Source organism: Balearica regulorum, chromosome 5 (assembly GCF_011004875.1).
Source record: "Balearica regulorum gibbericeps isolate bBalReg1 chromosome 5, bBalReg1.pri, whole genome shotgun sequence".
Taxonomy (NCBI): Eukaryota; Metazoa; Chordata; class Aves; order Gruiformes; family Gruidae; genus Balearica; species Balearica regulorum.
In genome coordinates, this window is record NC_046188.1 from 17,789,645 (window position 1) to 17,807,715 (window position 18,071).

General features: G+C 41.3%; 2 protein-coding genes across 7 annotated transcripts in view; one reads left to right on the forward strand and one right to left on the reverse strand.

The window, feature by feature from the left end:
* ITPK1 (inositol-tetrakisphosphate 1-kinase) overlaps positions 1–18,071 on the forward strand; it is a 154,576-nt gene that overhangs the window by 81,361 nt on the left and 55,144 nt on the right. For all 6 annotated transcript variants that reach the window (XM_075753666.1, XM_075753667.1, XM_075753669.1 and 3 more), the window contains one exon: positions 8,577–8,694. In XM_075753666.1, the coding sequence (XP_075609781.1) occupies positions 8,577–8,694 (118 nt within the window). The remainder of the gene's footprint in view (positions 1–8,576; positions 8,695–18,071) is intronic.
* Positions 1–18,071, reverse strand: part of SLC24A4 (solute carrier family 24 member 4) — a 410,963-nt gene that overhangs the window by 27,917 nt on the left and 364,975 nt on the right. The window lies entirely within an intron of this gene.

Sequence of the window (18,071 nt, forward strand, 5' to 3'; positions counted from 1 at the left end):
GGAAGTTGAAATTTTTTTATTTATTACTGTGATAATGCTGAAAATTTGGATTCTGTGTCAAGTGTTGTAGAAAGCAAAGATATTGTTCACACACCTGGGGCATGTGCTGCATGTAAGTCATCATTCTTTAATTGTCAGTAGGTATGTTAATAAATAAGTGTATCATGAGAAAGCCTCTCTCTACAGTAATGCATGCTCCATATATATTTTTTCAGAGCTGTAGTAGAGACAGATGGAAGTGAGGATAAGTTTCTGAGCAAGTCAGATGGAGAAGAAATAGTTCCCTGTCTCCTGACTTGATTGGTAAATACAGTTGAACTTGTTCAACTAACAATGTGAACCGTATAAGAAAGAAAGAAATTGGGTGAAAAGCACCCTGCGGATAAAGAGCATTGTCTTATACCAGTGTCTTCTGTGCAGAGGACGGTGGTAAGTTCTGCTCATACTTTGAGGAGGACTCTACGTTTTCATCTTCATTTCATGTGCCTGTTGATGGTGGTTTTAGTCTTTCTTGAACACTCTGCCTAATTCCAGTTTAACATTGCTGTGTTCACAACAGCAAGCTTCGGCCAGGCGTACTCTAGAAAGGCTGTTGCAGGACTATGCTAAGAAACTTGTTTAATTCTTCTTGCAAAATGCTTGGATCCAGCTGGCTGGTGCCTTCAAGGCCTTCATTTTTAGGGGTATTAAATTTAACCACAAATGAAAATAATAAAAAAGCCAAGAATTTTAGAGGAGAACTTGTTGTTCATTTTTCTCTCCCTGTCATTAGTTCTTGGTTGTACAGTAAGTACTGTATTATCTATCTGTTCTTTTTGAGGATGCTATCTTCCTGCAAAGAAGTGCAATGTAATGCCTAAAGAATTAGAGAGGGATCCTGGAATGTGGGTTCAGTCACATGCTTTTCCACAGTTTCATTATGTGATCTAGACCATCCCATTTGCATCCTTGCTTTTGTTTTGCAAGCTGTATATTAAAGGAAATTGTATTAACTCCCTCTTGAGATTAATATGAGAAGCCCTTTAAGTCAATTCAGAATGGCTGTCAAAGACTTGGGGGTTGTTTGTTTCTGTTTGGAGCTCTGGTATGAATTTGTAGTAGCTGTGATGACATCTGATTTACAGACCAAGTTACAACAGTCACACTGATGTCTGATGGTCTGTCTTACAGATAGTTCTTTAGCATAGCCCAGTGGATGCCTTGTCCACAACCATGTAGTTGAACTAGAATGTAGGTTTCCATTACTGGACTACACATATCTCTGACTGTGGATATGGAATTATAATCTCTCAGTATCTTCAAAACTCATTCATTAGAAAAAGATCCTCTCCCAGTGCCTTCCAAACTGGGAGAGGATCTTTTCCTAGTGAATGAGATAGAGGGCAGGGATCCCTGTGGGCAGGAATTATATCCTCTCCCCAATAAACCAAGGCCTTGGGCTTCTGATTCCGCAGGTGACTGAATTCTGCCACATCGCTGGCATGCAGAAAACTTGCATTGTAGTAAAACGTGTACCCAGGAACCAGCAGAGCGGAGAAGTCTGTCAGCATTGACTGACATGCCAAAGTGTGTTTAAAGAGTATGTTCTCATGTAATTTTGTGTACAGGGCAGAAACTGGCAGGAAATTGCTGCCTGTCTCCATCTATCCTGTATTATTTTTAAGATATTGAAAACTGTGAGAAATTAAGTATATTATAGAAAAAATAAATTGTAAGAATCCATTTGCATAAAGTGTGTGGGGTTGTTGTTTTGTTCTTTTTAAACTAAAATCAATGAGCAACTTAGAAAATGTAAAGTGATGACCTTGCAAGAGAGCTTATGTGTGTGTGATATTGCGTAAGTACCGTGCAATTTCTGGCAGCTGCACACACCAGTGGAAATAGTGTGGTTCCTTTATTGTTTATTAAATTGACCAAAAAAGTTCTGATGATCTTAACCAGACCAAACAGTGCAAAATTCATGATGCTAGTTTTCCTGCTATTGAATATAAATGTAACAGCAAGATGATACCTGGCACCAGTCTTACTGTTGGCTCCATAAAGCAGTCTTTCAGGAAGCAGAGAGCAAGGAATCCTTGACCACAGGAGGAAGAACGAGCTGCCAGGCTACATTTATGACCTTTTGTAAGAATCACTTTTATTCAGAGCTGTATTGTAGAGGCCTTGACCATCTCATCTGCAAGAGCTGAGGAGGAAGTTGGCTTCACGTGTACATGGGTCTGTGTGCCTGCTCTCTGGAGTCTGCGACAAACTGTTGTACGATCTGGTGGAGAGTACTAATCGACTAGGAAGCCTCTTAGCATGCCCTTTTTCTCTTGCTGTTTAATGACTGTTCTCAATGGCCTTGTAAAAAATAATTGTTACAGGAGACTCTGAAAATGGCAAGGAGGAGTTGGCTGTTGTCAGTGGGCTTTTTAGCTGCAGAAGACCTTTAAGGCTGAGCTTTCCGAGGTCTTCATGCTAGTTGGATGTGGTCTGGACTGTAGTTTCTCAGGATAGTATTGGTGGGTGCAAACTGTTCTCCACTGTATTGATGATCAGTGATGAGTGCCGTGTGATCTCATCCAAAGCTGGAATGAAAACTGCATGCAGCACCTAGTGTAGTGCATGAAGTGCAAAGAGAAATCTTTCCATTTGCTTTGTAGGACACTTAGATCCTTATTTTGGGGATGATGGTTGTTTGTAGAGATGATGATTAGTCTCCCTTCCTACCCACTGTAACACTGGGCTGAACTGATTGAATATAGTTCATTTGTTGTCTAGTAAAAAATTGTTACAGTCCTTGGTGGTTCCTTCTTGACCAGAGGAACATGGAGAGAAGTCAGGTGGGAAGAGGCATAGTCCTGAAAGGTCTCTTTCACTTGCTGGTGCTCCAGTTCCTGTCTTCCTGGTAAGAAAGAGAGCCAAACTACCCCAGTTCCTGCCTTCTAGACGAAGTTTATGACTTTGAAAAGTGAGTATGTTTTGGCTTGTGTAAGATATTGACTGGGGAATCTTTATTATGCTCTGATTAGAGAAAAATAGTTTTTGAGCAGCTGCCTGTCCTAGCTGTACAGGGGCTTAAGTAGCTTCATTCATTGCAGCTTCATACTAGTCTGTTCCATTCAAGATGATGGCTCAAGTGATGGAAAATCAATAGGGTTATTAGTTTGTCATTCAGAGCTTTCTCTGAACAGATTCTCTTTGCATTAGCCTCCTTGAAAAGATAGATCTGAGGCAGGTTTTATGCCTAGGCTTCTGCTGTGACGTTGATGGAAATTTAAAGTGTTCCCCCCTGCCCTCCAACTGTTGACTCTCCCACTCTGAATTTGTCCAGGAAGGACTCTTCAATTCTTTATTCAGAAGCTTCCTTAGAAGGGTTTGGGACTGGGAAGAAGGAAAATTAGGGAGATATTTTGGAAGGGAAGAAGTTAGGGGATTGCTCTTGCTTGAAAGGGGAGAAGTGCATTGTTGTTGCTGCAGTGATTGCTTTCTTCAGAAGTCTTAGGAGGGTATATGCTCCTGTGCTCCTGGAGAACATGCCAGTGGATTTTTAATACTTTTTTTTTTTTTAAAGATACTAGCCCATTCTGTTCCTGGTTTTCAGCTTTGTACTCTGAAAATACTTTCAATTTTCAATTTCTTTTCACGTGCTTTCCGGAGAAAAGGCAAGTGAAAAACCAAAGGAAACTACCAAATCTTAGTAATTTTTTTCTTATCGGGGGGACAGGGTGAGACACAAAGTTGAAATTGTCTATTTGCACCTGAATTCACAAACCAATACCTGTGGTTTTCCCATTTGAAAAATAATACTGTCTTACATTTGTTGGAAGAGCCTCATAAGCAGGCAAAACTAACTAAAAATTTGTCATTTTGTCATGTACTGACTGGTAGGACAGCTTCCTGTGGGTAAGTATTTGAAAGATGAAGCAGTGGTGGACCTTTGAAGGCAAAACAGGGAAGCGGAGTACTCAGAAAGCTGCTTTGAGATACACAGTGTATAGAAATGTAACAAAGAAGATCTATCCCCACTTCCCCTTGCCGCCCCCCTCATCCCTCCCAACCACTGCGGGAATCTTAGATTTAAAGACAAACAGTTTTGAGATGGGTATTTGTTCAAGACCCAACTCAATGAGTCAGTGAGTGTCTCTTATCATCTGATGACCTAATATTTGCAGTAGATACTGTATCAACTTTCTGTTAAAATGTATTTTTTTAAAAATCATTAGCTACCTTTTTGAGTAAAATGACATACAACTCTATTGTCATCTATACACAGGCTTCTCAAGAAAAGGGTTTTTTTAAAATCTCTGGGTTATATCCAGAGGTATTTAATAGGGAACATGAAATACTTGATCTTTCTCTGATTTCAGGTTTCATTGCTGGCTTTCTGCCGGTAACAGGGCTGGTACAGAGCATGACTGAATGCCAAACCTGGAATACAAACAAAGGAGGATCTGCTAAAAGTCGTTGTTTCTTCTTGTTTGCTTTTATTATGTCAAAGATTAGAAAGAGGAAAACATAGACGTTGTCTGGGTCAAGCTGAACTGCAGCCCAAGGACAAAGCCCTTTCAAAATACTCTTGGGAAGCCCAAATATCATCCAGATTGTTGCCCGGGTTGTTGAAGTCTGCCGTTGGGATACCTACCAGTCTTTGGTAAATACACCAAAGGAGAGTGCAGAGTTGCTTTGTGGGACTGACAACATTCAAAGTTGAAAGGTTGTGCTGTACTGAAAGCTATCTCTTGGCTTCGGTGTTTCTCTTTTCCTTCTGCAGCTGCTCCATTTTCAAGTTCATATCTGTAGTGGCTCATCTGCTGTCAAAATTCTTAGACACAAACCCTTCATGTTCATCCAGATCTGTACTTCTGGTAGTGGAGACATTCTGTGCCATGGGAAGAGTGCTGCTGCTTAGGCTACATCAAGAGTTTTCCAATCTATTAAGTGATCTTCACAATTACATATTCAGTAAAATGGGATGCCTGAGCATGCAGCAGTTCCTAGTAAAGAATCAACGTTTATGAAAGGTTTCACATCAGCTGCCATAATTGTTCCTGTGAAGATAACAAAATTGATTTTTCTTATTGTAATTTCCTGTTGTGGGGAATTGGTGTTAAGGTTTGGAATTTTAAATTATGTATTTATTTTAAGTTGTTTTCTGTGCGTAGATACTGGAACTCTTTCTTTTGCATGTGCTGGTGATGTACTGGCTCGAGCTGTGGGAGACTGGGAAAGCATTGGCAGTGTACATGCCCAAGGGGAGGCTGAGTGATTTGCTTTGGGGATCCTGGTGTAACTTGATGGTTCTGTTTTTGAATGCAGAGTTAATGCTTTGTGCTGGAAATCCAAGCAACACACAATACCATGAGAAGAGATGTGGAGTTATAAGGACTTGAGAGCATTTTGATGCTTGTGTCCCCCTAAACAGCTTCACTAGTTAACTGTGTTCAGAGATGCCCCATACAAATACATTGTTCTGCATTGACAGAGTCCTTTGCTTCAAAGGGGGGGCTGTTTCTGGATTCAGTTAAAATGACACCTGTAGCCAGTCCCCAGTTTAAGTGTCTAGGAGATACTTACTTCAGGTCCCAGTCCTTTCCTTTACTCAGATGATGCAGATTCTTCTCTGCCCTGCTGATAGTCTCTGAGTTTTATGATTCCTGTGCTGTCTGAGTACCGAAGCCTGTAAATGGAGAAGAGCTGGAGAATAGTACCTGAAATAGGTTTGATGCTGAGAAATGTCCTTACTTTGTAAGGAAAGCTCATGTTCTGGCTTCTCTGTGTTTGTGTGAAGGGGCTGTCGCCTTAGACTCAGTGCAGTTCTTCTTGACATTACAGTAGTTTGCTTCTGGAAAATAGCCCCCACCTGCTTCATCTTCATCAGTTATTTCATGTTTGCTGTACAGAGCTTTTTGGAGGCTCCTTAAGGCAACAGAATGAGAAATCAGTCACTGGAAAGTTAGCTAAGATGCTCACTTCTGTTGACATGTTGTCTGGTGTAAAATGGCCTTGGGATCATGCCTTCACTCCTGTTAATCTTCATTATGCTGTGTCAAGCTTACTGCTTGGATGATCTTTTAATACGGTTTAGAGCTATTATCATTATAAATAAAGCACTGTGAAGTTCCCTACAGAAAGCATAAAAAAGCAAGATTCCCTCTGGAAGTACTCAGAGCGAGCCAAAAGAACAAGTGGAACACACCTAGCACAGGGAAGTGAGAACAGTCCTCAATGCTGAGGTGAGCATCAGGAAGATTTGGGAAGGTGCATAAGGAGCTAGGAGAGGGAAAAATCATGCCCTCCTTGGAAGGGAGTGAAGGGGATGGAGGCCAGAGGCAGGAGGAACGTACGTGTGAGGGGAAGAATTAGTTTGTACAGAGTAGGGGCTGGGCTGAGATGGAAGTACGGGGAGCTTGAATTCAAGGCGGACCTGGAGACCAGTCAAGTCGGAGAGGTGGTCACCACAGTGTGAAAGGAAGAACTAGTACATGCATCAGAAACACCACAGGACGTTTGCTGTCAGATCTCTGCTGAGGTCACATTTCAGAGCAGTGGCTTGTTCAGTCTGGTTACCATGCCTGCTTACCCACTGCCCCACCAGGGTATCAGCTGGCTGTAATGTGCTCATGAAGGTGCACACTGTGATACCTCCCTCGTTTACGCTGAGACATAGGGGGGCTAAAAGAGTTGCCTTGTTATGCTTTAAATATGTTGAGATACCTGAGTACAGTTTCATGATCAGCAAGTTTAAGCTAATGCCCTAATCATTGGATCATCCTAGCTCCACAAGGTGTCTTTTAGCTACTGCGTAAAAGGGTACATATGCATAGACACACGTAGATGTTTAAGATGCATTAGGCAACAAGTTACTCTATCTCCTAAAAAATAAATAAATCTGTTCTGTATTTGAAAGCTGACTGCTCTGCCTGAGACACTCGAAGTACTGGGGGCAGAAGACTCATGAAAACGGTTTTCTGTATGTTCTGGGTATTAATGACTTGAAATGAACCCAGCTTCTGCTCCAGTGAGCCAAAGAGGCTTTTTATCCAGGCTAAACTGCAAGGGTGAGCCAACAGCTGGGTCTGACAGTCTTGATGACTGACTATGCAAAAGGCTCTATCCCTTACTTTTCCCAAGTGGCAGCAAGGTTGAGCATATCTTTGGGGAATTTGCTCTTTGTGTTCTTCAGGGATTATTAAATATGTCAGACACACGTATTGCCACTGAAGAGTGCATGCCCTGTGAAGGAAAGCTACTTGTGTGTTGTGGGTGATGTAGTGGGTTTATTAAACCCCAGTACTGGATCCTCTTAGCCTCAAAAGAATAATCCCCTTTTAGCAAGCCGTAAGTTCAGACTTTGTACTCAGCAGAAAGCAACAGTTTGCCAGTGCTAGGAGGAGTGTGAGGAGGAAGTCTGCTTTCCCAGTCAGTATCTGGAGCGAAATCACATGCTAGGAACAGATGATACCATTCTTTTCTCTCCAGCTCAGTGTCTAGCAAAGGGCATTGCCTGAGGCCACCTCATCATACTCCTAAGTATCTTCTGTTCTCTGAAGTAACCAACTTGAGGAAGTAGGACTTCATAGAAGTCCATTACTTGCAGAAGCATTTACCATGCATTTGCATGAATGGATTTATAGAAATGAGTGGAAATGTAAAGATGGCTTTGGGAAGTTGGGTAAAACAAAGGCAGGTGCTACCTTTGGAAATGTTTCTATGATTTTGGATAGGGTAAGATGGATGCTTGTTTGTCCTGTTGACTTTATGGGACCAGGTTGGGGCAATGATGAAGAAAATCAGCTTTTGTTCTGAGAAAGAGAAGGAAGTTTTGTTGGGTTTACAAGGGCAATACCTGGCAGCTGTGTCTGTGTTCATGGTCAAGGTGCAGTAGTGCAGTCATGACCTCAGGGAATGGGGAATTGAGTTCCTAAGATGAAGATCCATGAGAACATTAACTGTGCTTTGATCTTGTAGTCAGGAGAGGAGAGCGTGAACTTAGAGGATGCGTTCAAAACTCAGTGAAGACACAGTGAAGCAGCAATCTCCTCAGCTCTGCCAAAAACAATTCCAGCCCTTATCGTCCAGCTCTTGCCTTCAGCCCAGCTAGAGGACAGCAATAATAACAACATTAAAAAAACCAGATGTAGTTCTGAGCTTAGTTCAGACAGTTCAGAACAGTGATGTTCACGTGCAGTAATTCAATGCAAGGCTGACCCCCAAGATAGCAGTGTGTCATTTTTCTTCTCCTAATTGCTTTTCTCAGCCCAGCTCACAGCTGTTACTGTGGCACTTTGCCACTAGCTCCCTTCTGAGTTGATATGGTTGTAGTGCAGGTTTCGCTCCTGATGGTGAATCCACAGGAGAAATTTGCCGTCCTAAAAGAGTTAGCTGTCACATCTTTGTTTCAAATGTCAGTGTCTAGACTGTGTGGTGACTTCCTGTGTTGCCAATGCCCATTTGTCTCCCCTTGAAGAGAAGCTGGACAGTGAGGTTTTTAACGTTGTCTATTCTTTTCCTATCTCATTATTTTTCCACACTATTCAGCCAACCTAATGCCTTTTTTTTTTTTTTTTTTAAATTATGTATTTGTTTTGCAGGAGTATATTGATGCTCATCCAGAAACCATTATCCTGGACCCTCTTCCGGCTATTCGTACGCTTCTGGACCGATCCAAGTCTTATGAGCTAATTCGGCAGATAGAGGCATACATGCAAGGTAGGCCAATACCTACTCTCCCTGACAGCTGTGACTAGAGGAGAAGGCAGCTGGCTTCTGGAGGCTGGATGTGAGGTTTGAAGAAGTGGTTTAGGGCCCCTTGCGTTCTGTCTCTCCGTGGAAGCGCAAACACTGAAGTATTCCTGTGTCATAGGATTGCCTTCTGGAATCCTGTGCTCTTCTTTTTCCGTGTACACCGAAGAGGTTTGCATCTGGTTAAAAATACAATGGTGATTTAATGGGGAGCATATTTATTCTAGTGAGCACTCCCAGAAGTCTTCTGGAAAACATTGTCTTTTTGTGCATGCTGGTAAATTGAAAAGACTGTGCAAAGCAGCTTGTCGTAACAATCCTGAGGGCTGAATTTGGGGGAGATTTACGGAAGAAGAAAAATAGGGTTTGGAAAGGACTGAAAGAAATTAAATTGTAAATAGAGCTAAGATCTTTGAGAAACTGGAAGCCTATTGCACAAGTTAATTGCTAGGAGGAACATAAATGCACCTTCTGGTGTTGGCTAGTTAACCGACATAGACTATTGCCTTTAATTGGCATCATCTGAGTTGTATTCCCATGTTTAGAAGTCATGCCTTTTCAACCTGAATAATTCCAGTATCTTATCATTTTAACCATTGTAACTGTAGCGTTAAGTTAGTCTTTTATTCCCTTTCTACTTCTGTTACTGTCGTATTCTTGAAACATTTATTGTCTTTTGAGTTTAAATCTAGAGCAGCTCTTGAAGTAACTGTTTCATATGTTAGATGATTCTGCTTGGGAGGAATTGCATTGCTGAACTATGTTCTAATGGGGTGTTATTGGAATTACCATTGTGATTGCGTTATCACTATCTTGATGGGCAGATAGGAAGCCTATCAATTTCTGTTTTTATAATTGTGGATTTGTAGACATACTGTTTGCACCTGACCTGCCTGACCCCATTGGCAGTGTCTTTATGTAAAAATAAGACTACTAATTTGCAGCACTCTCCCTTGTCTTTTGGAATCTCTTTAGGAGCAAATGTTCAATTAGTTTAAAAGGATTTTGATTTGGAGTGGTTATTGCTGTTTGTGAGTGGGGGAAGAGGTGCTGAGGGAAACCTGTGCTCTAAGGAAGTGGTTGAGATTTTGTTCTAGGAGCAGAGAGATGAAGGAGGATTCTTTTTCTTAAATTGCTATCAGTATTGTTATCTCTATGAGAACAATATGTTCGGGAGAGCATCCAGTTTTTGTAAGTTGTTTGTCTTGTATGTATTTTGGCCTCCTCTGGTCAAACTGATGAGAAAAAGCAGTAAATGCTTAGGGAGGAAAAAGAAAAAAAGTAGGTTTGTATTCAGTTAAGACTGACACTTTAAAGAGAAGCTGTTAATAAAGTTGAGGAATGTGGTAAGGACAAGCTTCACCTATTCTCACTGGCCACTGGTGTATTAGGTAACCATATATCCCCTGTCCCTGTGTGTCCCCCATGTTATCCTTTCCCCCCTCCCCTCCTCCCATCTAATCTTATTTCTATCTCATCATCAGAAATTTCATGACAGAGACCTTGAACCAACTTTGTATTTAGCGGGGGAGATCTCAGGAGAGCTGAGTATCTGGCTAACTTCTTGTTCTGGCCTAAGTAGATCAGCCTCTGTATTCCCGCACATAACGATCTGCAGTGAGAAAAAAGTTGGATCCCTCCAGACAGTGTGGTGGGTTTTCCCCTGTCCTTGTTTTCACCTGCTAAACTGTGGTTTCTGCTTTGCAGCTGTCATGTCATATCCCGAGGCCATGAGCACTTAGAAAACTCAAACAAGACGTAGTACATCTGTAAATAGCATGAGGTCTTAGGAGGCACATCTTCTTTGTTCTGGAATTTCAAAATGGAAGTCACTACGAAGAAAAGAATATCTTAGTCTTTAGCTGTAACTAGAGAGCCCAGTTTGTCACAGGGTACAAAACTGATGTGATGAGTTACGTTCAGTGGAAGGGATTACCTCTTCCAAAAGAATACCATAAACTCTGCGGGGGTTGAGTATGTGTGTCAGGAGAAATCTGCTGCTGTTAAAAGTCTTTCAAAAGAAAATTTAGCATTTCTTTACAGACCAGTTTTGGATTCAGGTGGTCATTACCTTTATTTGAATTATAGTTTTAAAGTAACTATAAATTAAGTATAGTCTTTATTTCTGATCTTCAGTTCACACTTCATTTCAACCCTGTAGAACTTACAAGAACTGTGTAGCTAAAGATCTGTGACAGTTGAGTTAAAGGGAGGATGACCACGTGCTCTGCTGACTCCAGTTTGCACAGTGCTGAATCTTGCTCCCTGTGTTGCCTGCACCTTTGAAAATGGCAGATGTTGCTGAGGTGACTGTGTTCTGCAGTAGTAGGGCCCCATGTTCTAAAAAGAGCCTGATTTTAAGTGTGATTATCTTTCAGATGTCCAAGTTAATGCCTTGCCTGGCCTTTTGATAGTGAATTTTCCATGCTTCCTGAAAAAGGGAATCCCTATCTGAAGTGTCTAAAACTGGGCATCTGGCCATCATTAGGCTTTCTGAAAGTCCCGTAGCTTGCTCTTTATTGAGTCAAGTGTCTGAGTGATAAGCACTTTCATCCAACCTCCCGAGAATGGGTTGGAAAGACACTTCATGTCTCTGCTACCACAGTCTGGGGCCACTAAAGGCACTGAGGTGGAGGAGAGCTACTAACTATGCAAGAGTTGTACTTATAGTCTGAGGGAAAGCATGGGGTTGAACCTGGACTTTGAATGTCCTAGACTGACACTGTAACCACTCAGTTCTTGTGGAAATACAAAGCTCACAGATTTGCAGAATCATTGAGGTTGGAAGAGTCCTCTTGAGATCCTATAGTATGTCTCCCCACTCAAAGCAGAATCCTCTAGAGCAGGCTCCCCCGGTCCGTGTCCAGTTGGGCTTTGTATATCTCCACAGATGGAGACTGCACGACCTCTCTGGGCAACCTGCTCCCAGATTCATCTTGAACCTGGTGCGCTGCTGTGCAACTAGCAGTTGCTGAGGTGACTTGCAGAGATTGTTATTTTCTTCAGTATAGATAGTGATATCTCCCTTGGAAGGAAGTGCGACTCTCCTCTGGGGAAAAAAAAAAATAAAGCTTTAAGAGACATTTTAGCATTGATTTTAATGGATTCTTTTTTGGAAGCAGTAGTCTGGCCAGGGCTGTGACTTCCTCTTTTTCCTGTTCTTTGTTATTTTGAGTGCAAGTTCTAAAAGAGCTAGTCATTCTGAAACCTTCACTTCTGAGTCTTTTTAGAAAGATTTGAAAAAGTAAAGGTTGCATTCCCAACTTGTGTCCTACATAGCTGGCAGGTCTATCTTGAAATAAATCACTGAATAGATTTTTGGTATAGCAGTTGAGTTCTTTCAGCAGCTGTATTGCTTTGTTTACTTATCTGTGAAGAATTGCTTCTGATACAAAAGTGCTCTACATCATGTTCTGTAATGTTTGGTGAAAGATTAGGAGCATTATTTAATGGAAATTTCATTTTTAGCAGGGTATTGTATGGTTGGAGCTGTGTTAGCCTTTTTTAAACTTTAACCTCATGAAAAATAACTAAATTCTCTGATGTCATGTTGAAAAGCTGTGATCTTACAGCCTTGGAATTCAAGATCTGACTTTTTAAATTATGCTTAAGATGATAATAGATAATCACTGTGACTAGGCACTAACTAACCTTTTTACATTGCATTTTTAGTTTTAAGATTAAAAACCTTTAAAATTCCCTACATATCTTACAAGTAATAATCTAAACTGAAGGAATTTAAACCAAAACTGAGGTAAACATGCTACTCGGTGCTCTATCTAGTTAGTGATCCCATCTGCTACTCAGCTTTCTTTGCTGTCTCAAATGACTTACAGGTTTCTTCAATAATGTTTGAACTTCAGATATTGCAGACCCTGGAGTTCATTTCTTTAACCACTTCCACCTGGCTTTTTTCCATGATTTTAAAACCTCCTCCTTAGATTCTTAAATTTAACTCCAAATCTAAAACTTGTACAGAAACTAGTCTTTGCAGGGTTCCCCTAGAAGAGAGAACTCCTGTATGAGCCAAGCTGCAACTCCTGAATTTATCTGTCTCCTAACAGTCTTTTTTGAAGTACAGGAACTATTCCCTCGGGATGCTCGAAATACCTTTTAGCTGTGATATTTTCATGCCAGCATGTAATTGGAATTGTTCATGTTTGATTGTTAGCTATTATATGAGATGCTGTTGCTGCTGTGTGTACTCCTTTCTGATTTTGGGGGATATTACAGAACAGATCACAGCACACTTCTCTTTTCCCTGAACTTTTTTTATCACATTCTGTCTGTCTTAGAAATACTCCTTGAACAGCTGCATGCATCTTTTGTGACTAGGAGAGAGGCTCAGTATGAGGTAACGGGTAAGGCACTTGATCTGGGGCTCAGGGTTTTCTGCTTGTCACCGGTTCTGACTTCCTGCGTGACTTTGGGCACAGCATGTCACCCCTGTACGTCATTGTCTTCTCTTGACACTCATCTGGCTGTCTCTTCCCTTTAGATGCCACATTTTTCTGGGCAGGAACCTCTTTTCCAGATATACATACACATACTCTGATATAGTGAGTCTCTGATGCCAAGCAATCTGTGCAGGCTTGTTTTAACAGAAATTGTAGATCTGTTGTTGAGTAGAAAACTGGGTATTTACAATTCAACACCAAAGCAGGTAGTCAGATTTTATTTTTTTGGAAGTTATGGAGCATGTACATTGTTGGAGTGGTGTATTCTCAGACCTTCTCAAAATCAGGCCACCCAGTTAAAAGTGCCCGAAAATAGCTGTATATACATAGCTCTAGGTATTCACCTTTTGAAACTGTGGCCTCTGCTCCCTGTGCCCTACTTTTCATAGTAGTTCTGGTCAGAGGGGAGGGAGAAAAATAGTCACACAGGTCAACTTCACACACCTCGATCTGTATTTGAAGCTCCTGTTAAAATGAAAGGAAAAATCTGCTTTTAATTGGAAGGCTGTAAATCACCCACCTGAGGCTCACTTGTTTATATAGGGGCATATGAGTAAAGCATCTAAGTTAGAGGGCTGATGTTAGCTGCTGCAAATAATCACACCAGTTTTTGGATGCAAAAGTCTCCCTTGTTGATTGTATGCTCTCTTTCCACCAAGAACGCATGCAAACAGATGTTTCATTACCTTGCCCCAAGTGCATTGTGTGTTCACTCACTGCATTTTAATTTCTGTCTGAAAACTAGTGTACATGCGTGGAGGGACGTAATTGGAATTACTGTTCTCTGTGACTGGAAGGACTTTGTCCAAAGTGCATCAGTGCACAGCAGTGTTGCAGGTGGCAGTGCTCTGTTCCCCAGCTGTCAGCACTTGGTAGGTCTCAGCCCTGCTCTGTCAAATTGGAAAGACTTCAGGACTTTTGACCCAGGGAGGTGTCACCTGACATCTCTCTCATAAAAGCTCATTCATTCATCTGGGAGGGGGTTGTCAAAGAGACACAGACATGTTGGTGTAACGATAAACAAGCCCTGGCTTTGAAATTTAAAGTAGACAGCTGCTTCCAAAGGACTAATCCTGTCCAGAGAGAGGTGGCAGGAGAAGAAAGCCGGAAGCCCCAAAGGGAACCTGAAATCTCCTCTATTGTACCATTGCTTGCTCTTGTAAGGTAGTTTACAAAAGGATTTTCAAAGGCAAGGATGCTGAAAGTTAGCCATTTCATAAATAGAAAATATGAACAGACTCTCCCTTCCCTTCCTGCTTCTCCTCCCCCTTCCCAGGTTTTCATTGTTTTGAGCTGTCAGCTCTGTCCCAGCATAGGTAGGAGGGACCAGAGAGCTGGAGGCCCCTGTAGAAATGGTTACCACAGTTCCTGTTCCCTCAACTTGGATTGACAACCTGCTGGTCTGCTGCTTCTGGCCTGCAAAGATCCATCAGCTTGGTGTTGTTCAAGTTACTGCAGTCCAACAGACAGAAAGAATAATATAGAAAATATTTTTATCGTTTTGTCTCTCAACGTGCCAGCCAAAACTCCTTGAACCAACAGATGATCTTCATCTTGATTGTAGTAGTCTCGAGGGTCACTGAGCTTTCAAAATAAGCCTGTCTGTAAAGTTCAGATGTTACTTTTGGGTGCACTTAGGTTTAATCTTTAAATCTTGTGTGCTTTTGTGGCCAGGTGTGGGGAATCTGCATCCCACTTGCAGTCTCCTTTGCTTATCCAAATCTAAAAAGAAACAAGACTGGACCTTTTATGCATTTATTGCATACCAGTGTTGGAAACTTTTGGTTTACATCTACAGGCATCATTTCAAAGTATTTGTGTACTTGATAAAACTGAAAACATAGAAAAGTTTGTAGCAATTTAAGCAAGAGCTTCTATGAATTTTGTGTTTGGGGCTTGGGTGGATATGAAGAATGACCTAATATGCTTTTATGGGGTAAAGATACAAGCCGTGACTGCACTCCATTGTCATGGGGCATTCCTGAGACATCTCCAGTTTGGGTTTTAAGAACAGACCATGGATTAATTCTTAAGGATTACTGTCTCTCCAGAATTAGGAAAGGAGGAACAGTGATTCTTCTTGTCATGAGGAAATCTTCACTGAATAAACTGGATGTTTTAAATTCCAGCACAGTTGTGTTTCAAGTTATTCTGATTCTCTTGAGCAGAAATTTCCTTGGCTGGCATCCAACAACAGAAGATAGTTTTCCCAAGTATCTGAGTGCTAGAAAAAGTAAGGAAGGGGCAATGAAAGATAAATTGCTCACAACATCAATGTAAAACATAACTGAGAATACTTTTTGCAGCAAGTGGCTTTACCCCTGATGTTTCTACTCATATTGTCATAAGTTCAGAGGTCAAGAAACAAGTCTTGAAAAATAGGACCTTTCATCTGAATTGGAAACCAGGACTCAGAACGTTATTCCAGTTCTGGCGTGATGTGTTTATGTCACTTTTGCAGCTGAAGAAGCAGATTATTTTAAGATGTGTTACAGTAGTCTAGCATGGACAAGAAAAGTAGCATCCCTTAATTTCCTCAGACAAGTATCTAGCCAATGTGTGAGACCCCTGGTTAGATTCTAATCTCTCCTCATGAAGAGCCCAGCAGGACCTTAAGGCTTTATCAGCTGATGATAAAGAGTGCCTGAGAGATCCATGGGGAGGGTGCTTTCCTTTACCAGGGCCACTGACATCCAGTCTAAAAGCACTACCAGTTGCTGTTTCACTAATCTGCTAGCTTTGTGCAACTGTTACAACATCTGAGTGTATCAGCAAGAAAATCATGAAAGCTTGAGTGCCTTTATGCTCCTTGATGTCAGTAGTTGGTTCTGTCTCATTAATTTTCCAAGTGGCTTTCTGAAGTTAGAGTGGAAGAGGCTGCAAGTGGAAAGGTTGATGAGAGGGACTTGAGATGATCTGGGCTTCTTGTATAGTTTATGATTGAGTGGAACCAAACCTCTGTGGTCAGTTGCTTGATAGTCTTCCTAGACAAGGTCATACACCACACTACTAACATCTTGCTTTTCTTCCTGTTTGGAGTACCCTTCTTGCAGGAGTGATTGGAAAGTGCTGATTTTTTTGTTTTTCTGATGTGTAAATGCATATGAGGTGGAAATAGAGAGATCCAAATGCACCCATAGATTGGTATGGCTGTATGGAGATGGTCAGCTCTTCTGGAGCTGATCAGGTCACTATACTGCATTTTGCAGTTCAGGTCACTGTACTGCATTTGTGTAAAGGAAACAAAACTGATTCTGCAGGATGCAGTTTAGCTCCATGAAAACAGAAAGATGCTACGCTGAGAAGAAAGAGTGGTAGTGTTACAGGCACATGTTGCATCCTTTCATACTGTTTGGTGGGCAAGGTGTATGTGGAACATATTTCAGAACTCGTGGCATTCATAGGAAAATATGCAGCTTGTTTAGTTCTGTACACTAAGAGTGAACCGCTGCTTGTTAAATTGGGTTAAAATAATCTGAATAGTAAAAATTGTGTCCCCCAAACAGCCCTGTGTGGCCATGTGGATCCAGCTGCCTTCAGGCCTTCTGGCCTATTAGAGTTCTTCGAAGCTGTCAGCTAGAGATTGGATAGCTGGGCACAAGTCAGCACATTGAAATAACTTTCAAAAATAAAAAATAAAATCACTCCTCACAGGGCAGATGTTAAGTAAACTGAAGCATCAGAAAGTGCAAGACAGAGACTGAAGACACAGAGATAAATAAACTGCTTTCAATGTGGCAAGTCAAGCATCCCATACTAGTGCTGATCCAGGACATTTATTAATAACTCTGGAAAAGGCAAATGAACACAGGATGGCAAATTTTTCAGATAAGTCCAAATTGTTTAGTTTTTTCCAGGCAATGGGAGACAGCAATATCAGATGGATCTTCCAAAAGTCAGTGAACAGTCAGCATGATGATGGATCCATTTTATTGCAGTCTCTCGGGCCCATAAAGAAATAATATGGACAGGTCATGATTGTTAACTTCTGCATTGACTCACTGCTCAGGAAAGACCTTGGCGTCACGGTGGGTAGCTTACTGGAAACTTCTGTCCCCCCCTGCCTCAGTAGTAAAAAGAGAACGTGCCAAGAGAACCAAACAAAAAGATTATGGTGGCCAAAAATAGCGTTGAAGATACTGAGCATACAGTTATGGAAATAAAGCGCTTTCTTTTCCCCGAAGACTGTTTTCAGTTCTGCTTTCCTGAATTTAAAAATACACATTGGAAATGAAAAGAATCCTGGAGAAAAGGACATGGTCAGTGCCAAGAGATGGCCACACAAGGGCAGAGTGAGGTCAGCCTGGGGCTAGCAGAGGTGGAACAAAACCTGAGCAAACAAAATATGAATAAATGGAGAAATGTTCCCCTTTTACCTATCATACTAGAGTTCCAATAAATATCCGTGCAGTTGCCATAAAATATCAATTAAGGTCATAGCTGGACTGAAAAAGGTAGCAAACATTCACAGCTAGGTTTAAAAAGTTTACAAACCATCACGGTTGGAGGATATATGGTGCTGACTGGTGGGTGTTAGAAAGAAATTCCATTGATGAACTCTGAACTCCATAACTTAGGATATGTTGGGGGACAATATATATGTTGCCTTTTTTCTGATTTGAAATCCACTGCCAAGTAGCAGAAATGGAGATGACACGGTATCAGCTGAACTGTGGTCTCATTTGGTTTGTTAATTCCTGTGTTCATTTCTCATCTCCTGGGAGGCAGGAATGACTAAAACTGCAGTGAGGATTTAAAGCATTTTCTAGTTCTACATAACTTTTAAACCTGGTACAAGTGGTAATGTTTTGGCACTTTTACTGTCTAATGAATAAAGACCTGCAATTTTTTATTATTATTATGAGCACTCTGCATGTTAAACAGGAA